The 23,127-nt window shown below is 39.5% G+C and overlaps 1 protein-coding gene across 1 annotated transcript; it reads left to right on the plus strand.

Annotated features, from left to right (window-relative positions):
• Positions 1-15,497: 15,497 nt before the first annotated feature.
• LOC309576727 (transmembrane 4 L6 family member 1-like) lies at positions 15,498-20,019 on the plus strand (the record flags this gene model as incomplete). Its single annotated transcript, XM_082288218.1, has 5 exons — positions 15,498-15,674; positions 17,410-17,496; positions 17,586-17,734; positions 19,106-19,286; positions 19,914-20,019. 5 exons carry the CDS (start codon positions 15,498-15,500, stop codon positions 19,926-19,928), a joined length of 609 nt encoding a protein of 202 aa, XP_082144344.1. The 3' UTR covers positions 19,929-20,019.
• Between the last annotated feature and the right edge of the window lie 3,108 nt (positions 20,020-23,127).

Raw genomic sequence — 23,127 nt, forward strand, 5'->3', positions numbered from 1 at the left:
TCAACTGTTGTCACACCCTTGCCTTTTTGAGTAAAGGTATTGTATACTCTTATAATATACACATCAATACTAGCTCAAAACTACCTGACTTGATACATGAATTGTCATCTTAATACAATGAGGTCTTTATTTTCAGCTTCATCTTTGTATTCTGCTGTTTTTACTGACTTACTAGTCTCTTTTATTACAGTGTAAATCTCATCCTGTGAGTTTGACAAGAGGTTTGAAATGTGCTAAGCCCTTTTATATGTTCTTTTCCATGGAATAAAATTGCCATTTCTCTAGCATTCAAGAGCAGGAGAAGCTCTGGCTGAATAGCTCTTTCAGAGCCACGTTTATGCTCACAGGTAGAACCGGTTGCTCCCAGACACAGCAGATATGCACTTTGATTTTGTCGAAACTCCTGGCTTTTAATAGCGTGCTTTTCTTTGGTTTTTGTCTGTCTTTAAATGAAAGTTACTGAGGGGCATGGATTTTTCTATTTCTCATTTCTATTTGGCAACAGAGTAAGTGACCTAAATTTCAAGATGCTGAAAATCACAATACACTAGTTGAAATCTACTTGTGGTTTGGTGTGTGAACTGCAACCAACTTTCATCACGAACAACAATTCAGCATGAACATACAAGCTGTATGTTTTTCCAGGAAACACATGTAGCCCTCATGCAGAGATCTTCCTCTGCAATTAGCGGTGTTAGTAACTTCTTGGTGCTTAGCCTGGCTCTGTGTTCCTTCACTGTTTCTATGCAGTCCCTGTTCTGTGCTGCTCATGCAGGAGCATTCTGTTTCCTCTCTGAAGACACTACCCTTTTTGCCTGATGCTCTCTGGGACAAGGTCAGGTGGTGACTTTCTGTCTGAAGCTTTGACTTGACCGATGGCAGATGTATCTGCTCTGACTTCTCCCTTGTGGAGCCTCTGGAAATCACCAAGGAACTCCCATGCTTGTTCAGCCATGTCATGCTGGAAGCAGTCACTAGGAATGCACTGTGCTTTTTAGATTCAAATGATGAGAAATCTGCTGCTGGTCTTGATGGTCTGTACTGAGTAGTTATTTTAGCCCTGTTCCACTTGAAAACAAGAGATTGTTTTAATAGTGTTGGTAGACCATAGAAATTATACTTCCTTAGTGGTGGTGCATTTAGGTCATATCTGTAATGATGTGGAGACAGGTGTTTTCAGAACTTTTGTTAGTCTTCAAAAAGTAACAAATATGGGAGCTTTAAGACAAAGGCTTTTTAAAAAGTGATCTGTGTTTTCTTGACTGTTCCAATCATTATCCCTGATAACAGGCATTTCTGCTGCATGCATAGCAGGTGTTACAATGCATTAAGAATAACAGGAAAAAACCCACAAAAAATAAAGACTTATATGTTTAGTTCTACATAATATTCTAGGGCATATGATACATGGAGAGTTTGTTCCCAAGTTATTTTTCAGTTGGAATGCTTCTACCCAAAAGGTGTAGATAAGATTGAATGTCTAGGTATGCCTCGTAAGTACTATGCTTAGAAAAGCAGAGTTGCATTTTTGATTTTTTTATTAGATATTTATTTCTGATTAGGTATTTGAGTTTTGCTTACTTATACTTCCTAATATTCCTCATACTTCTGAAAACTTGTGCAGTTCTGTTTTATAGTGAGGCTATATAATGATAGTTGGGCTGCAAAATGTGTAGGAAAAGAGAGGGCTTTTATTAGAAGTTATGAGTTGCATTTTCTCAGCAGGCACACCTGCCTCTTAGACGCATTATCCTGTAACACCAAGGGCAAGCATTCCATCTAATCCAGGGCTCGCAGGAAAAAGTTCTTAGTCGTTCATTCAGTGGCACACCCATTTCCTCTTAAGAGATAATTTTAGAAAGAAGCAGAAGTCCACAGCATGGCGCACAGAGACTATTTTGAAATACCTGGCTGCATCCACACCCGTGCCTGTAGCCTTTACTCGAGGTAACTTTTTAATTACATCCATGGGAGTTGTGCCCAAGTTGAGCAACAGAGGACAGACTCTTAAACATAATGGGCTACCTGTTGGGCAAGTGAATTGACTGTTTTCAAAGCAGGAACATTCATGTGCCGAGCAGTACTAAAACCAAAACATCCAGATACATAGCATCTTTGAAAGCAGACATAAAACTTCGCAAGATTTTTGTAGATTTAGCAAGATAATTTGGGTTGGCTTGATGTCAGGATCATGTATGCTGGAAGAGGAATGGGAAGTGCTTGATCTGTCTTGACGTGGTTTATAGTGAGACCTGCAAAGGCACCTCCGAACAGACATTAATTTCCAGCAGGTGTGGGGATATCCATGCCAGAGCCTTGCGGCAGGGAGAGGGAATTCCTTCCATTGGGATGGATTTAGCTGGCTGCTTGAGTATGTTGTTGGCCAGGTGGAGTGGGTCATGCCTTAATCCTGTCAAAGAAAAGAGGTGGATTTTGGAGGCTGGGGCAAATCAGTGTGCAGAGACACATTTTAAAAGTGGAGCAAACATCCCTGCTCTTGGAGTACAGATGTAGAAAAAATTGGGGTGCCCAATTCTTAACAAAAGATAATTAAAATGCCTCCTCAGCATGAGGTAAGTCACAGGTCTTCTTCAGCCTGAGGACTTACTAACCACATCTTCATATCAAACACCTTATCAGTAGGGAGGTCATGCTGGCTGTGCTGCCTTCTTATGTGCCATTTCAAGTAGCAAAAGGTTTTGAGAGGCACTCAGTGCAGCAGAGCAGCAGCAGCCCAAGGATCTGGGTCTGGGTGCTCAGGACTAGGGTAACAGTTTTCCCACAAAGTAAAAGTTCAGGTGCGAGTACATTTGGCAGAATTTACAGGGCACCTTGCTTCTACTGATGTCCTCTTGCAAGCAAGCAGACTGGCACTCCAGGCTTTTTTTCTTTGACAGGTCATTTAGAGATTATGTGCTGAAGGTAAAAAAAGGGCTGTTCATAACTTTACATATTTCTCATGAACTGTTTTGACTGTTACATATAAACAAATTTCAAGTGCCTTGTGATGTAACTCATCTGCAACTGAAATCTATTCTGTGTGAAGGAACAAGATTTCCCTTCATGTAGCAATAATGACGGTATTAGAACTTACCTTGGATTGGGCAAATTGGGTTGCTGCTGCAGAACACTGTGCTCATTCGTAATGCTTGTATCTTATTCTAAAAGATTGATTTAGAGAAGTGGGGAAAGACTACCTTGCTTTTGGGAGTTTGTATTATGAAGAAATACATTCACTCTGCTGGTTTTAATAAAAAACTCTAATAATGCTTTTTTTTTTTGCTTAAAGCAGGAAGAAATAGCTTTTTTTCCTCTCTGTGGTGTGTGAATGTTTGGGAAATTCCTCAAGTCTGATCAGCTCTGAAAGTATGATTAAAACACAGCAGAATGAATCCATAAAGATTTTCAGCCACTTGTAGTTCAAAAGAAGTATTCCTCAACACAGGTCAAAGGCAAGGCTCCAGTCCAAGTAAACTGTACAATGAATAGTCTTCTACTACTAATCAAAGTGTGATTTTATTGGAGAGAGGTTCTTAGTATGAAACCATTTTGAATTTTGTGTTGAAAATATTATGTTTTGCAAGCTACAAAATAAACTTTGAAGAAAATTTCCAGTATGATTGAACTGATTTTTATAAACAACTTCATACCTTTTCAGAATTTCTCATTGCTAACTACTGCACAATGCTGTGAGCAATATGATGAAATTAGTACCTTGAGTTATGTGAATAATGTCTGGATACACACTGCTTTTTACTGCTCTTTATTATGCAGTAAAATGGGACATGTTACAATATGTGGTAAATCTAATGCAATTGTACCTTTGCTGTTGCTGCTTTCAGACATGGTTCATAACACGGCTGACTCCACATGTGCTGGCTGAGGCTGTGGAACTCAGCTTCACTGATGCAATCTCAGTCTGTGCTGACCTTACAAGGGTTGGGTACATAGAAAAACAGCCTGCCCAGATCTGATGCTAAGGAGTGTTCTCAGCTGTTTAACTTTTAGAAGTATTTTCTCTTCCCTTGCATACTCTGCAGTATGAGGAGGAATTCTGTCATTGGAGACTTTGATCTGTTTCTGTACATATGATGGTTATCAGACTTCCCTCACAACTGTTTGAAGTATGTCTCCATTAAATAATTTGGCTAAAAAATTGTTTGTTTTTATAACATTAGCCCTGGGATTTTTATAACATTAGTCCATGTATACCTATGTGCTACTTTAAAAAAATTAAAAGTAGTTAGAAAGAAAAAAATAACAATTGTTAAAGTAGTAAAGCAGTAAAGACCTATTAGAAACAAGTAATCTGTGGATTGGAAATCAGCTAAAAAGTATAAAAAGGGAAGAGGTGCACTGATATCTTAACCTAATTTTTAAAAAGTGTTCAATTAAAAAAATTACTGTGTAATGACTGCATGATATTTTCCTCTTGCCTAACAGTAACATTAAAAATTTTGCTTGGACATTCAGAGAATAGTTAAAAAAAGAGTTGGTTTAAACCTTAGATCTCAGTCAGCATGATCAGAGAAGCAAATGGATGCTATGGCACAGCTTGGAGCTATTCTGTGTCTGTAGGTGTTGGTACCTCTTGGCAGCTGTTTTGTTCAGCACTGATCTCCATCACATGGGGCAGCATGTGCAGTACCAGCAGCATCCCAGCTAATCTGTCTTCTTTGGCCGGAGGGGAGAAGAGGGAGCCTGTCTTCAAACAAAGAGGACTGCAGCTCTCTCAAGAGCTCCTCTCCTTTCTGTGGCAGATGTCCAGGCCTGGAATTTCTGTCCCCAGCTGAGAGCTCAGCATGGCAGGAGCTGCACCAGTGTCTTTGGAGGAGAGCATGGAAGAAGGACCCTACAGTGAAGCTCTCCAAATACCACCTACGTGGTTCTGCTTCCCAATGAGCTGGCTGTCAGCCATGATCTTTCTATTTAATGGTTTTGTTTCATTAGTGTATTTAAAGGGCAGAAATAAAATATTGGAGGCTAATGGGGTTTGCAGTCAGGTTAAATTCAATAAGGTCCATGCTTAGTAAAATCTTGTAGCTAAAAGTCATCTTAATGTTTTGTATAATGACAGCTTTATTAAAGAAACGTAAGAAAATCCATGAGCACAGTGATTACTTATGTAGAGGTAGAAATTCCCATGTGTGTAAGTACCAGGCTGTGTTAGTCTGAGTTTGTGTACTTTAGATAGAACTGTTTACTTTAATTTATTGGCAGGATTGTATTTGAACATAACCAATAAATAGTTATAAAGTTGAAATGTCGTATGGATATAGATATTATATAGCTATTAGAGGACTTTGGCTCCATATAGCTATTAGAGGACTTTGGCTCCATATAGTATTTTGTCTTTCATATGATAACACCTATAATTTCCAAGTGTCCATCTAAACCTTGGTGTTTCTCAATTGTTTCAGATTATCATAGATGTATGGAATCAGTTTAGAAAAGCTCTCTGGGACCATTGAGTCCAACCATTTCCCCAGTACTGCCAAGGCCACCATAACCCATGTACCCAAGTGCCACATCTACACAACTTTTAAATCCCTCTGGGGATGGGGACTCCACCACAGGGCTGGACAAACCTTTTGGTTAAGAAATTTTTCCTAATATCTCATCTAAACCTCCCTTGGTACAACTTGAGGCCACTTCCTTATGGCGCATACTACCAATGTGGAATTGCTCTCCTTAAATTTTCTCCAGTTGTGTACTAGTGTGAGGTGTCTAGCCTAATACAGTCCTTTGCTTTAATAAAGTGAGTATGGACTAGGATCCTAGTTTTGTCATTTGTATGAATATATCCTCTGGTTCCAGTAGGACAGTTCACAACATGGGGGTAAGTTTCGTCTTATAGGTATATAGTAGTTAATTTTTAATGGAGACAGAACTTTTATGGGTGCTAAGTTTTATTTCTGCATTTCAAGCAGCAGAAAATCTAGCTCTGAAAATGTATTGCCATTAGAACTGAGATTAATTGCTTTACTGTGGTGGATCCTCGAGCTGCCTTGAGGCCTGCTCTCTACTCAAATCCAACTGCATGGGCTTTGGAACAGGACTGGTTCCAGATAGCTAAGGACTTAGACCACAAGTGAGAAAGTACTTAGCAATAAAACATGTTCTAGTGGGTGTGAAGACTATTTGAGAAGATGATCAGAGAATCCAACCTCTACTACTCTTACACAACAGGATAGTTAATTTTCACATTTAAAAAAATACATATTTTCTGTTAATGTTAAACTCTGCCTGACTAAAGGAACTCATTTTTGTTTCGCACAAAGCCTTCTTGGTGCAAAAGGAGAACAGGCATGGAGTTCCAACCTCTTCTGCCTGTTTTCTTATTCTGCAGAGCAGATGTGAGATTCCAGGAGAGGACAGACTGACAGGTGTGTGTTAGCCGAGTCCAGGAGATGAGGGTGTTGCCCGCTTTCACTAGCCTCAGCAGATCAGCCTTTTGTCTATAGTTCACAATCTAAGTTCAGCCTTGTGCCATAGTTCCATGCAGAACTATGCAAATGCAGGGTTGGTGAAGATACTCTTGTGGTGCTGTGTCCACAGCTGAGCCGTTTTTCTTTAAGGCAAGGAAAGATAGAAGTGTCTCTGATGACTTCTAAGGTACTGTGACTCCTTATCATTAAGATAAAGTGGCTCTATTAGCTGTGCAAGGTTATATAGTCCTGACAATTGTGTACCCTCTAACCAATGGTGATTACTTTTCTTTTTGCTCTTTGTAAACATAATTTACAATGTTAAGGATGATCTTTGAGTTCTTTGCAAAATGAGCCTATAAATATTAGGTCTTCATTTTATTTTGACAGAAAAGTAGAAATGTCTTATGTTTTTCAGATAACTGTTTTATAATCTTAAATAGTTAAAAACAAGATCGAGATTCTGTCTTGGCAACATTAATTCATTCATTCATTCATGATCCTAGCATTATCAAGACCAACTTACTAGCAGTAAACTTTAATAGAACCTTGTTGTTAATGTTACTTAGCAATGCACTGTTTAGATACTTATCATGGTTTAACCCAGACAGCAGCTCAGCCCCACAGAGCTGCTTGCTCACTCTGCCCTTGTGAGGGAGACAGTTGGAGGGTTAATAGCGAGAAAACTGATGGGCTGAGATAGGAAGAGTTTAATAATTAAAATAATAATAATAATAAATTGTAGTGAAAATTGAATGAAAACTAATTTATTTTGTGGTAATATTTTATATTCATTGCACATTAATCATAGGCTGGATTAACCAGCAACCCACTTAAAAAGTCTGCCTATGAAGAATGCAGTAATGGCTCTGTAATTGTAATGGTTCCACAGGACACATCTTAATTTTCCTTGAGCCCTTAGTATGCCTCTAAGTAGTGCTCCTTTAGTAAGCCCTATGTCTTCATCTTAGAGCAGAGTGTAATTGATCTAAATCCTGGGAGTCAATGGAGTGTAACACAAAAAAGCCCAGGATGTTTTGCCTGACAGGCAAGTACTATTGTTGACATGGTTGCAGTTTCCTCAAAGACGGTGCCTGACTTTTTGGAGGAAAATTCCACCTGATTCAGCACAGATGCTGGGGAAAGGCTGTGATGTTTTGCTTTTTTGAGTTTTTTTCTCCTCACCTTTAGTGCAAACTTCCAATTTGTTTTGTTTCCTTTGTCTTTGTGCTTATGGAGAGCACAGAGCAGGGCTACTTTTCTGCTGTGAAGATCTGTAAAAGATGAAAGTTGCTTTATTTTGGTTTTTAATTTACCATCTATAAGTCTGTTCTTGGAAGAACTCTCTTTTGGAACTATCACCTGAACCAAATCCTGTCCTGTCAAAGCCTCAAGGTTTGACTTGGTGGGCATGATGCCTTAGTTCAGTTCCTCTTCCCATAAGAGTGCCTTGCGCCTGGATCCTGTGCCACCAGGAGCTGTTACTGAGCGTTGTTTTCTTCTACCAAAGGCAGATGCCTCTCACCTGGAGATAGTATTTCAGGTGCTGTTGTGGAAGACTTGAGAGCTAGAGGCTACTGGAGGCAGAGGCCCATGAATGGGCCCAGCAGAACCTGTTTGGTCACAACCTGATTATCACTAGAGGGAGCTGGTGGAATTCTTGGGGTACTTCATCTTCGGGGGACTGGCAGAAAGTCCCATGGGCAGGATCTGACCCCAGAGGAGATGGCTGTGTGATGGAATGCTGCTCGGGAATGAGCACATCTGTATTTCTGCAGCACTAATTTCCATGTTTTGGTACACAAATGACACAACTACTTTACCTGTAATTATAGTACAAAAGAATAGAAAAGTCTTAATTCAGGAAATTAGTCTTTCCCCATCCCCCAAGCCAATTGCAGTTCATTAGAATGGCACCATATCTGTTTGACAGGGAGTTTGAAAGACCTTGTGAAAACAGCAGCTGCAGTAGAGTGCTGTATCTAGTACCACATGGTAGACACATGTTTTGTAGATTTACAGAGAATACGGTCTTAGTTGTGTTGTTCCAGTATGTTACCTTAAAAAAAGACTAAGAATTAATCATAATTAGCATTGAATGTTATTTTCTTCTGCTTTTCTCCATTGCTTAGATGAAAAAGGGTCTTCTGTAGACTAATTAATTCTTTAATCATGGTTTTTAATTGGTTTTTTTATTAGTTTTTAAAAATATTTTTAACAATTTTGGGGGGTTTTCCTAAAAATTCTGTTCTACTAAAAATACGTACTACCTTTGTATAGCATTTTTAAGGTCTTGATGTACCCCTTGGAGGAACATGACCATGAAATAGTCAGCTTTATGATTGACAGCCATTTTAAGGACCATCTTGTAGCAAAGATTCAGAGCACTGAGTGTATATAGTTAAATGGATTTCAGAATTCCAATTTAAATGATGATAGCAAAGATTGATGGAAGGGTGGAATTGCAGTTTAGGAAATCATCTTTTAAGAGTCTTGTGGTCATGTCTGATTTGCTTTTCTGATTGTGATGTCTGATTCAGCTATTACCGATGCTGAAAGATACACAAGTAAATACAACATGCTGCAATATCAGTCATGCTAATGTGAAAGATGTGTTAGATTTAACATTCACTTCCTATGCTGCTGCTGTGGAATCAATACGTAGACTGTTCCCAGCCGAGCAGCAGCTGTGGGATTGTTCAGCAAGAATAATTTAAAATATTTAATTGACATGAACTCACTAATGGTTAATTCCAGAGGCAAGACTGCATGAGCGATGTATGAAGCATATGCTAAGGAAACAGCCCAGGCAATGACTGTTGCTTTTCAGTTTTCTTTCCTTTTTTTGAGCTTATCGATCTAAAGTACATGGTATGATAGAGATAGTATTTTTTTTTTTTCTGGATTAGACGTTCACTACCAACAGGATCACTTTATGAGAAACACAAAGGTAATTAATGACTGACTTTTGCACCACAAGAGTCAAAGACATAACACTGGCAGTTTTTGTTCCATGTTTTCAGTGTCTGGTTTTTGTGGTTGCTGCAGGGGAGAGGAGACATCAGTGACACACTGCAAGCTGGAAGACCATCTGTTCCTTGTGCTGTGCTGTGCAGGCTTTGTATGCTAAGCTAATGCCAGTTTTCTGATCCATACAGCCATTACAAACAGTGTAGAAGAGAGGATGCTTATAGTGCAGTGATGGTAATTCCTCATACTTGTTTAACTTTTGCAAGAATGCCACACTTTTAGGGATAGACTAGAAATCCAAAATGCAAACCTGTGTTTAAATAGTACAGTCCAAGGGGAACAAACTTTTGTTGGCCATTTTGCAAGGCCACGGTTTCACCCAGAGGCTGTTGCAGAAATAGAAAAAGAATTTGTTTGTCCTATGTCCTACTTTTACCATAATAACATTGTTGGAAGAATTAATGAATGCAGGCTACAGCATGGTTTTTGTATGTCACCAGAAAACAGTGTTTGAAGTGGTTTATTTGATTGTGGCATTGCAAGTCCTGGGTCAGTAATAGTTGTTCTTAAGCAAGTTTTATGGGTTCCTTTTTAAAGAGAGGAATTTCTATACACTCATTTAGTGGTAGCTCTGCCCTGATTGTAAGCTTATGAGTCTCCAAACTGGTTGGTTAAATGGCAAAACTACTTTTGTTGCATTGTTGCTGACTCCTTCTTAGAGCAGCATTGTTAATAAATTAAATGTTCTCTGTATGTGTCAATGTGTGTTGTTACATAGAAGTGTGAGCGCTCACTCCAAGATTACTTCTCTGGTTCAGATCAGTTTTCTGTCTCAAAGTGGTGGCAGACATAGCAAGCAAGCACATGCCTGTGTGTTACAGCTGTGTTAGGAGCAATTGCTCTCATGACAATAGGTAGTTGCTTGTCCTCATAATTAGCTCTTTAGTTCATCTGAGGAGTTGTGATCTAATTGATAAAAGTAATCTGGAGACTTTCTTCTGTCTGTGGCCAGGAGACCATAGGCACCAAGGGCTTCATGATGAGCAGTTTCCTCTTGTGGCTGTCCAGGTCGAGTTTGTCAACCAATGTGCACTTGAGAGGTAGTGAGGACAGCTACAACTGCAGCACAGTGTTTTTGTGGATGATGGCTGGAAAACATGGGTAATGCATCATTTAGACATTGAGAAATGGATGGCAGCATGGATGGGTCAAAGGGAGTTAGAGTTGTTCTAAGGTCACCAGGAGCTCTGTCTGCACAGCTGGCCAAGAGCCTGCCCTTAGTTTAGCCAACAGGTGACCACACATTTCCAGTATGTTCCCAGCAATTGTCTGAGCTAGCATTGGCCTTCATGAGCAGCAACCTATTAAACAGTAAAATACCAAATGAGAACAGCTTACAAGCAAATACAAGCGGGAATTAATAACCTGTGTTGTGTTGCCCAGTCTTTCCAAATGAATCGGTGCAGCCCATGCTATTATTTCCTATGATGTGTCTCACCTGCAGTCCATACCACATCCTGCCAGTGCTTCCATGAGATCCACTTTCCTCCATTAAACCTTTTTCTGATGGTGGGTGGGACCAGAAATTCTGAAAAGAAAAGTTATATTGAGACTTTCCGGTAGAAGCTGTAGCATAGGGTGTCCAAATGGCAGTGGCATTAGTGAAGCCCCCTTGATTCACACCTGACCAGGTGTATTAATGTAAAAAAAATTGTATTTGCTTCAAATGTTCTTTCTTTCTTTCTTTCTTTCTTTCTTTCTTTCTTTCTTTCTTTCTTTCTTTCTTTCTTTCTTTCTTTCTTTCTTTCTTTCTTTCTCTCTCTCTCTTTCTTTCTTTCTTTCTTTCTTTCTTTCTTTCTTTCTTTCTTTCTTTCTCTCTCTCTCTCTTTCTTTCTTTCTTTCTTTCTTTCTTTCTTTCTTTCTTTCTTTCTTTCTTTCTTTCTTTCTTTCTTTCTTTCTTTCTTTCTTTCTTTCTTTCTTTCTTTCTTTCTTTCTTTCTTTCTTTCTTTCTTTCTTTCTTTCTTTCTTTCTTTCTTTCTTTTCTTTCCACTGTCTTCAAGATCATTGGAAGACATTTCTCATATGTCTCTTTCATCTGTGTCCCTTGATCACTATTGTGTCTTTTAGCAAACAGTGGCTGACAGTGTCTAAAAGTCAGGATAAAACAGTAAGACTGACTATTTGGAATGTTAGAAGAAACTGTTGGGAAGAAACATGTTAAGTTTTTCAGTAGAGCAACATCTTTCCTTCTTTCTGGCATCTTTAAGTCAGGAGCTTGCTTATTTGCTTGAAAACACTGATGCAGATGTTTCATCCTATGTCTAATTATAAGGAATAAGAACCTGTTCTGGTGGTAAAACAAAAAACCAGACCAACAAACCATTGAGTCTGGGGAGGATTAACAAGGTAAACACTGGGAACTTGGCATAGCCGAGCTATAGAAATCTCATTTCCATTAAGGGAAGAGCAGCCAGAATGTTCTGACAGTGTGCTGGAGGGCAAAGGAAAAAGGGTTCTGTGGCATCCTCAGTGCACAGGAGCCTTAACTTGTGCATGTGCAGCAGGTTCAAATGTAGTAACATGCCCAGTGTCCAGCTGGGGAGACTGACCCTGTTCTTGACAGCATGCTGACAGGTGTGATGGCTCTGGGTCTGTCTGAGCAATTCAACACTTACTTTGCAGATATCCTTCCCCTCTGCCCTGCTTGATTTCCTCTTCAGTAGAGTGACATGGGTGTTTCCAGGATTATCAAAATATATTAGTGGAGTCTCCTTTTTTGTGTGGCACTTTGCTGTTGCAGCTCAGTTTCTTCTGTTGATTATGGTGAATCCTTTTGGGAATCTGGTTCAGGATGGAAGTGCTAGATGTGGTTGTAGTTGGAGTAATTTGTTTCTGTAGGAGAAATATGATACTTCCCAGTTTTCTTTTTAAGATTCTGTGGTTTTGTGGGGTTTGGATAGGAGTTTTTTTTACAGTCTTTGATAAACTGATCGTCTTTACTGTAGGTAAACTTAGGACTTGTCCAAAAATATAGCGAATGTTTCCAATACTCTGTTGAGCTGAAGAAAGTGATTTCTGTTGCTCTTGTGCTGGTTGAGAAGCAGATCCAGAAAGCTAGAGAATACTCAACCTTTCAGAGCTTCAATGCTGAGAGCTCTTCTACTAGTTTTGAGTTCTTCCACTTTTTGGCATCAGGAAACATTAGTTTCTTTCTAGCATTTACATTTTGTGACAGAAGCAGGCTGCAACAGAAGAACCAAAGCAACAGGGACTATTGAGGTTGGGGGGGTTGTTTTATAGAGGGATGGCTGGATCCTTCTATGTGAAAATAGCCCTGCTAATAAGCACCTCAGTAACTGGACGAGGCATCCAATTTCAGCCACTTCTCGGGCTTGAAGGGTAAGTGTCCTGCCCTTCATAGCAGTGCTCTGCTGACAAATTTAACCAGCAGAACTGATGATTTGGGGACACAAGCCAGTTGTTGTAATGGTTTATGAACCAGCTACTCCTGCCAGGAGAGGATATGGAAGTCTTTGACAATGGTCCTACCTGCTGGACCTTAGACAAATTTGCTTCACTGTCTCTTTGATGATCTTGTCCTTCCTGTACCACACTGCTGGAGGTTCTTCTCAGCCAGAGCTGAGGGCTGGACCTATAGTCTAAAGTTAGGCTTTAGCCTAGACTTTTGTTGTATTTAATAATACTGAATGCTGGATTGCCTTTTAATACATATTCTTTGTCCATGATAGGCATCAGAGCTACAGAAATCATCCTGTGTGAGAGAAATAGTGTAGTTTACTGTGGGGCGTGGGGAAGCATCTGTAAGAGAGTAAGCAATTATCTCACCTCTCCAAGTGCAAACAGTATGATTCTCGTATAAAAGACTCAAACCTCAGTTCTGGTTTTGTTTACTCTAGTGTAAACTCCAATGCCTGATAGTACTGGAGCATGTCAGAAGCTGCAGTTTAGGCCCCGCTCTTTCTCAAGTTAATGAGGATCTTGTGTTTGGCTACTGCTCATCTGTGAGTATATTTCATAGTTTAAAACTCATCATGCCCACAAGGCATTCCAAAAATCCACTGCTTCTCACTTTGCCAAGTAGTAAAATTAGGATTTATGAAGCAAACAGGCACATGAAGTTGAGAAAGCTCAAGATTTTTGTAATCTGAGCTTTTGTAATACAATTCTATACCGGAGAGTGATCTGGACTGCTAGTGTATTGTTGGAGAGGTATTGGTTCTAACTGCAGCCTGCAATGCCCATGCAATGCCCCACATGTGTTATTTTAAATATAGAATTGATTTTAAATATAGGAAGTTCTCACTTATGTGAATTTTTTAAATGAAGTATTTAGAAAACCATTATTTAAGTTGTGAGTAGAACAGTTTTCAAATATATGGTTAGGGCTAGGGTTTTAAATCCATGTCCCACAGGCGATATGTTGGTGTGGTATATGATGGGGGAAGAGTATTGGGTGGCGGGTTTTGGGGAAGGAGTGGTTTGGGTTTTTTTTAGCCCAACAAAATAAAGGAAGTTTTCAGCTGAGCGTCCGTCTTCTTCTGCAGAGGAAACTCGCAGGATAATGTTTAGGGTTGTTTTAGTCATTAGAGGTGAAGCACACAATAATGGCCAGCCTATGTTTGTACAATTGGAGGATATTTCTCATAATGAAGGAAGTCTCCAAGGTCAGCAGCCACAATACCCAGAGGAGTTACATCACAAAGCCACAGCTGCACCAGACTGCTCTCTTCCCCTGCTTCACCCCCCACTTTTTATTTTTGCACACTCTTTCTCAGCATAAGTGTTGCTCACTTCTCTTGCAAGAATAGCATGGGCTTGACTTGGGCTTATGTCTACTGTGTTATTTAGCTATTAACCACACCCTACCCCACGTTCAAAAAAAGAAACCTGAATGAGTATTTTTTAAAAGTTTCATTATAGTCTTCTAATATCCTGTACATTCCCAAGCTCCATTTGTCTAGCTTCTGGTTTCGCAATGAGAATTACATTGTACTGTGGTGATGGCAGCAGCACCACCTGGATCTAGTCTGGGCCTGTGCATTTTAGTTACCTGCTGTCACATGATAGCAGTGGTCATGGCAGCTCACACCTCTGTGTTGAGCTGTGTGCAAAGAAAAAGGCTTTGGGCTGTTTTAGCAAAATGTGCATGAGGGAAAAGAGAAAAGGCTAGATCTTAATTTTTATAGCTCACTTTGTATCTCCATTTACTATGGAAATTAATGTTACTGGTACATGAAACACCATTTGGAAACCTTGGATAAAATCTGTTTCTTTCTTGGCATTGTTCTTTTTGTGTGTGTTTCTATACATGATATTTGGTGCATGGACTCTCTTATAATCCTGCTTTTTTTAAGCAGTATTTTTCACGAGTGTTTGCTGGTTTAGCTGTTACCAAACCATTAACTGACTGTTAATCTAAATTCAGCTCATCTTACAATGGCAAGAACAAGGACACTCCTAAGAAGCCTACCTGTTCTTTTTATTTGTTTTCCAATGTCCTGGTGAGATTTTCTGTTCCGTCAACAGGACAGCAAAGTGAGAGGTTGCTCCACGTACTCCTTATTGCTGTAGACCTTATTCTGTTTATACCCAAAACTCTGACTCAGTGCTGTTGAAGTCAGCGAAGTCTTTCCCTGGCTTCAGGTTGTTCTGAATCAGTCTATAAACCTAAAATTCAAAGCTGCTTCTAACAAAGAAAACAAAACATTTTTCCTTCCGTTCCCAACAGAACTTTTGTTGTGGTTTAAGCCTGTTTTTCACATGTAATCATGTTCACCAGTGATTATTCAAAGCATCATATATTAGTGTGAAATCAGCTAGTATTCAATATTTCCTTCATTGCATTTGGTTCATCTACAATTATTGCATTTAAAAAGGGCGGTGGCATTCTGCCATGCTTGCTCTCTCACTCTACAATTGGGAATGGTGGTTAGGAAGGGTTGTAAACGTCATCCAGGTAGCTAGGTAACCCCTGGTATTTAAGGAGGTGAGAATAAACACTGATCTTCTTTTAGGTGTGGAAGGGTGTGAGATAGGTTGGATCGGACAAGTTGGAGGAGGATTTTTAAAGCTGAGAATATGTGTTTTGGAAGATGTGCTAGATGTGTTGGTTATAAGTTGCTCATCCTTGCCCTCCTCTGCATTGTGGCCAACACTTTACTTTATTTTCCCAATGGCGAAACAAGATTTGCTTCAGAGCATCACCTCAGCAAATATGTGGAGTGCCTTCATGGCATTCTAGGTGGAGGCTTTCTGGTAAGTAATAACCTGGTGTCTTCTTTCAAGTTTATTTTGGAGGTACTTGGTACTGCTCTTTCTCTAGTGGTTACCTGAATTTATTCATCAAATATCTTGTCAACCAGAGTCTCTGGAGTTGTATAAAAAAAGAGCTATATTATCCCATATCTATTATTAGTTACTATTGGTTATCTTATCTGCAACATGATGGCACTTTAAAGCTGAAAAAACCATAGGGTCTGGGGCACAGAATCCAAATGCAAAAGTGAAACCAAGCCTCTCAGCGGATAACAGTTTGCATAAAGGGTTAAATCTTAAGTTTGTTATATTATTGAGCTATTCTCCTTTTAAATGTCCCTAACTAATGAGCATTTAGATACAATTCCTTAATTCCTATTATCTGACATGTTGACAGTTATTTCTCTGCCTAAGCTATTTATTCAGAGGAATTGAGTGATAGTTGTCAAAGCTTTGCATTTGAATAACAGGATGCAAGGATTGAGTGTGTTCATTATAGGATATCATTAATCTGAAGCTCTTATTTTCTACCTTTTCAGTTTTGTGGACCACACTGTAGCATATTTAAGACCCCTAACTCCAGGCTTCCTTTTTCATCTGCTTTTAGAAGTCTTCTTAAAAATAGGTTATAGGTCCCTTCCAATTCTTAGCACTTTATGATTCTATGATCTCAAGGTGTCCACAAATCACAAATTGAAAACAATTGCATGCTAAGGTGCTTTGTGTAGTGAGAGGTGCTTACAGCTGTGTTACAGCCCCACTGGGACCTAGAGTGGGGTTTGCAAAGACTAGGCTTTACACACAGAATAATACAAGTGAAATCAATGGAACTTCTCCTGCAGCGCCCTTGTACAACCTCTTCTGGACCTGAAGCATTGGGACTCAGCAATGGGTTTGAGTGAGGGCTGACAAGTATGTGTCTGTTCAATAGTATAGTTCTTATTCTAGTTTCTCCTTAAGAAAGTCTGTGGAGTTTGCAAATAACTCTCTACTCTTTCTTTATGGTTTTCCGGGGTACTCTTGGGTGTAGAGTCTTTAAAGTGGACACTGTTAAGTGCTATTATTGCTGGTGGGAGGATCCTCTTTTTAATCAGCTCCATTCATTCTTGATTTTATGCTAAAAGCTCTGGAGTATGGAGGGTTTATGTTTCTCATGGATAGCTTCTGCTTTGTTACTTTGCATTTCTGTCACTGGAAACTGGTTGTGAAATCTTGGAAAAAAGTAGATGTCTGTAATGAGATGTTTGTCTGAATTGAGCAAAATTTTACTAGACTTTCTACTCTAGTCAGACTGGTTTGTCACACAGGCAGTGATAATTGCTCTTAAGCAACAAGTATATTGGCAGTAGGTGTTTTGCAAAAAAAGTTATTTTGTAGTCCTCATTGGAATAAAGTTAATGCCTTTTTTTGCAAAGCACTTTATTTTTAATATACAGCCTTTAATGTGAACAAAACCTTTTAAAGCTGAAATAGTTGAAATGTATCAGTACCTCAACTGTCTCTTTCTATGCTTAAGTGCTGTGCATACACAAAGTGGCAATAGAAATATACCTGTTCTGATGTTGGTGATGTCAGTAGCAAGATGCCTACTGTGTTAAATAGGAGTAAAGCTGAATCACCTGTACAGGCTGACTGGCAAGAAGCAGCATAAATGAATGCAATTCAAAGACTGCGTTTTATCTGCCCTCTCTGTGCAACCAAAAGGAATAGTGTGATTTGTTTGCTCCATATCCAGGTACTCATTCCAGCTGCGGTGTTCATTGGGCTTCACAGTGATGACTGTGGGTGCTTTGGCCATGAGGGCTGTGGAAAGAGCTGTGCGGTAAGCAATCCCATATACCCCAGTCCCAGGTAATCCCAAAGACAAGGCGATGGCTGTACTGAAAGCTCATATTTACCTCTGCTGTGCAGATGCTGTCCTCAGTTCTGGCAGCCTTTGTTGGGATTCTTGGCTCTGGATACTGTATAACCATTTCAGCACTGGGCTTGTCTCAAGGACCATATTGTTTTACACACCTAGAGAGAAACTGGATCTATCCTTTCACTGACTCCTCTGGGGGGTAAGTTGTCTGTTCATGAGGATGTTGTATCTTCCCCGTGTACACATGGGCTTTATTCCAGTACCTTTCAGCAATGTCCAATAACCATATACCAAGATCTGTTCATAACTCTATCCTTCTCACTTACTAAGAACTTAACAAATGGCATCAGATACCCTCGCTGCTACAGTGTAAAACCAAAACAATGGAAATATATATAGGTAATTAAATCTATACATCATATACTGTTCATGTCCATGAACATCTCTAACAAAGTATAAAGTTTTAGGACTTTGAAGGATTTACAAACTAGGAATAGTGGTTGTTAAGAAATTTGTCTTATCATTTGTGTAAGAATCTGTTTTGTCAGACTTGCTTCTGAAGCTGCTTTGCACCAGCATAAAGTGGCACAATGCCCACATAAGTGACAATGGCATAGAACCTCATAAATGAAACTTGAGAAGGTTTATAAGGATCTTTGTACACCGCAGGGCAGAGAGGGCAAGAAGCTCCTAATGATCCCTAATTAGGGTTCTCCTGCAAAAAAAGTCTCAGTGTGCTATTCCCCATTAATGCACATAAATCCTGATACGGTTTATATCATGGCATGCTTTTAAAGTGTTTGTATGTTTTGCAACCTCGAGGCTGTATCTAGAAACAGCTTATGTCTTATGCCAGACTAGAGGCAGTTGGAGGACTAAGAAGCCACATAAAGCTCTTTGCAGTAGAGTTTGAATTTTATATTTCACCTGTATCTCTCTCAAGAGGGATCATTCCTCCTTCTCCATCCTCCTTACTATGACTGAGTGTAGAAGAACTAGGTTAAATCCTTGCTGAAGGCAAGTGCTGTTGTTCCCAAAATGTGAATGAGCAGTAACACCTTAAATATTGCAGTACCCCTCCAAATTTCTTCTGTTTGGCTCATCCAAGTAAGCATGTGAGGGCCCAAAGACAGCAGCACAGGAGCGTGACCCATTTGCCTCAGATCAGTGACTGCTATCTTTAGAAAAAAGGCCCAGTCATGAAAAACTCTGTGATTGTTTTGAGAGAAACCTTTACTCTTTCAGCTTTCTTGAGTTTGTGCCTCACTTCAATCAGCAATAGGAAATGATGCCTTTATAGCTTAGATTATTTTTTTAAAAGAATTAAGACTTAGCAAAAATGTGTGGTTGTTATTTGAACCTGTTCCTAAACCAAACTAACCTTGCATGGAGTAAACCATTGCTTTTTCTATTCTATTAGGAATCTATTCCTAAGGGAACCTAGCCTATTAGGACTCTATAGAGTGAATATCCTTGATGCAGTTACAGACTAGACATAATTTGGTTCTAGTAAGTATCCCACGTATCCCACTCTGACACAATGCAATATGCTTTTAATTGCTGTGTACAGGTACTTGTTTGAGTATAACAAGTGGTCTGAATGTCAGGAACCTCAAAACATTGTGCAGTGGAACGTCACCCTCTTTTCCATCCTCCTTGTTTTGGGAGGAATAGAATTCATTCTGTGCTTCATACAGATAATCAATGGCATTCTTGGAGGACTGTGTGGGTTGTGCTGCAGTCATGAGGAGGTAAGTAATTTGTAGATACACCCATGCTTCTTAGATGAACATGAAACTTGTTACTTATGCTCCTGTGGAGTCTTACTCAGCAGTTACTTTTTAGGTATTCTTAAGCAACAATTCCCTGTACAGCTGTTTCTATAGCCCTGTTGTGATTAGAATTTTCATGCAGTGTTTGATCACATGCTTTCAGCTGATTCCTCAGCTGTCACAGTGATGTTAATCTGCATGAGAGCTAGGAGCTAGAGGGCTTTTTTCTGTCCAGTGACACATGTGATCATCAGCACTGTATAGGTGATAAAACTGAGATACAGATCTCCTGGTGGTTGTGGTCTTTGCCTAAACTGTTGTTGCATAGTGTGGTGCCATGGCTTAAAGTATGAACCAGATATAATTTATATTGCATACTGTAGGTAAGCATGTGTTTCACCTTTTTAATTGTCATAGTTGAGTGTTGGGGCTCTTTCAAAGCTATTATTGTTTTCTTCCTCCTGTCTTCCTGGCTCTAACTGCAGTATAGAAGAGCTATGCTATGGTTTTCTAAATGTGGTCAGGTTAATTTTTGCATTTTTAGTTGGATACAATATTAGCATTCTTTCCATTAATATGTTTCTTTCTTTTTGTTCCCCCCCACAGACATATGTTTGCTAGAAACCTGACAATGCATTGACATCGGTGCATGTGTGTGCTGTAATGAAAATACTGTGGATTTTTTTTTAAACATTCCATGCATGCTGAAATATGCATTGTTGTCAAGCTGTGCTGTTGCCATGAATTTAACTGACTTGGGGCCAGCCTTTGTTGCTGGAGTCATATGCAGGTTTTCCACTAACCTGCCTAAACCTAAAGGCAAAATGTATCCTGAATTTCTTTAGTTCATTTCATCTTGGTACAGGCAACACTCTGAACAGAGGTCACTAAAGTGGCTTTATTTATTTTTCTCTTTCTACTGACACGACAGCTGTACTTTGTACTGCTTTCCCAATAAAGTTGCTCTTTCATTCTGATCTTGGAATGAACACAAACCAAATCTAGTCTAGCCTGGATAAAAGTGAATACGGGGTTTTGGTCAGCTGGCCCAAAACCAAAGCAGCAGTAAAATGTGGATGATTAAGGGCTTTTGGGGATTTTTCTGAACTTCCCCTGTATTTCACAAATAAAGATTTGTATTAAAAATACCCAGAAGGTGTCAGTGATTCCTTCCCTGCCCATGCTGAAACACTGCTTGTCTGGTTTTGGAGTAAAGGGCCGTGGTGGCATGAGAATATGGATTTAATGCAGTCAGGTTATAACCTGTTTTTCCTCTCCAGCAGTCTCTGCCAGAGTGGGAACTGCTTCCTTGCTTGCTTTGGCTCATTTACTGAAACAGGTGTTTGTTCATAATAAGGGTTCAACAACAGACACAATTGCACACGTGGAGTCTTAGTCCTGGGTCAGGGCTGGCAGTTCCCAACTGATGGCCAGCCCAGGGAGCTTGAGGGGGTCCCTGCACAGCTGAGCCCAGCTCTTGAGCCCCTCCTGCCCTCCCAAGGGGGATCATCTCCTGATTGCTCCATTACAGGCCTGAGATAAAACAAATGTGGACATGACTCCTGTTTTTCACCTCACTCAGCAGACCCTCAGGCCTCACAGCATTCGAGGAATACAGTCCAAATTCAGGTCAGTGAAGACAGATTAATCTGAAATACCTGACTTCACCAGTTATCAGCCTGAAGGCGTTATTGTAGGGTCCTGCGCAAGAACCTCTAAGTGTAGCTTGTAGCACATTAGAGTTTCATCACAAGTACATCTGAATAATGTGCTGCCAACAGCACTGCTGGCAAAGTCAGCATGGCAGCATTTCTGCTGGCAATGACATTTTTCAAGTGAAAACCAAAAAGTGACATGCTCTTTATTTCAAAGAAATGAGGCTCAGTTTTGGAATTTAGGTGTTCATATTGTCTTTGAAAATAAGTGTAGTGGTTTGGTTCAAAATATCCATTACTTACTTATTTTCCTCATTAGTTAGTTTCTATTCATAGGAGAAAAAGAAGTTCCTGTGGGTTTCAGTGCATTCTTAGGCTATTTGTAACTAGGAGGGTGGTCTTTAAAGGTAGCCAGAAAGTTCAGGTGTATCTCAGGCTGTCTGCACAGTCAAGTCTGCCCTGTACAAATACATACCTGAAAAAATCAAGTTAACTGTGAAAACAGAATTGTCCACATATATCTACACCAGAAAAAGAATTCTCAGATGAAAAGAGTTTGTGTTTAGAATCTCAGGATACCTGAATTTTGTGTTTAGAATCTCAGGATACCTGAATTTTACATTTATTCATACCTAAATACATAGAAATAGTTGAGGGACTTTAATGCCATTTAATGCCATTTCTTTGTGGTGTCTATCCCTGTCCTGTCCTGCTATGACGGGGAGGAAGGAGAATATTTGCATGTGTATACACACAAAATTCCTTGCATCTGTGTGGTGTGGTGTCTTTGTGTGTGAAGATGCACTGTTTGAAAAACTATCTGCAAGTTTAAATTGGGTGTGGAAGGACAGAAAGTTGAAAAGAGAGTCCTCAAGGGAGTAATGTATAATTACCATGCAACTTAAAGATTTTTGCCTTTATTCTTGCATAATGGTTATTTGTTCTTCTGGTACACACAATCAATTAAAGAACTGAAACAATTTTAGAATTCCAATACACAGAGTGATTAGTCTAGAGTTTAGACTTGAAACTTCAGCTCAAATGCATGTAGCACTAATAGATCCCTGTAGCACTAATGCACAGCATTCCTGCTCACTATTTATATTGTTGTGTAAAAAATGGCCAGCTGGATTCCTTTGTTGCCTGGTGCATAAGAGAGTATTTTGAGAGGTTTATCAGTTACATTGTGGAGAAGTGATTGGTTTAGGTTGTATTCATTTCAGCTGGCAAAGAAGTCACTCATACAGAGTAAACCTGACTTTTCGGTAACAGGCTTGGCATCAACTCATGAATAATGATAGCAATGGAAAAGCAGTGCTTGCGACACTTGGCAAGATGTTTGAGAAGCTGGCTTACAGGTTTGCTTAATTCTTAGTATAAAATAGTTGTTTCCTGTTCCAGTGGTATCATGTGCCAGAAAAATAACCACACTGTGATTTGGTATTTGCAGAGCTCAGTTTAAAAACAAAGTCGTGTAGCAGACTGCTGTACTACTGCAGAACAAATGCTGCTTCAGTCATCACTTCCCTAGTTAGCTTCTTCTAATCAGAACGGTTATAATGGAAGTAGCAGCAAATTTGATTATAAAATAAGATGCTTGCTACTAATTTTAGCCTTTGCTTTTAAGAAAATATTTCAACCTATTATATGATCTTTGAGTTTTGTACTAAAAAATCAGTCATGGGGATTGGATGTGTGTGATTTTAATGCAGCTGTTTCCTCTGCTCTCTGTGGTGCAGTGTTGATGACATGAGTTCTGTCTCTGCCTATGAGTCTGGAAAGGCAGGTTTGCTACTAATTCCGATTAGAGGGACACCTGAAAAAAAGTGTCCACAGTTATGAGAAAGTAAAACAGGAAATATGTGAAGATCAAGAATGAGGACTTCAAAATCAAACCTCCTAGAAGAAGAGGAGAGTCACAGCAGAAGGAAATGGGCATGGTGGTACTCACACTCATTTCCTTGTGTGATCTCATGTTAAGCAATAGTATGGAATTAGTTACAACATGCAGTCCAAACAGCTTTTATGAGAGGATGAGAGAAGCCTCATGTGTGAAGAGCCTGAAACAGCTCATGAGGAAACACAAGGAAAATATATTGTGATGTCATTGCTTCTAAAATCAGCCTTCCTGCTTTTGATAGAGCCCCATTGTTGGTTGGTTGGTT

This window comes from Coloeus monedula, assembly GCF_965178545.1.
Source record: "Coloeus monedula genome assembly, chromosome: 10".
Lineage (NCBI taxonomy): Eukaryota > Metazoa > Chordata > Aves > Passeriformes > Corvidae > Coloeus > Coloeus monedula.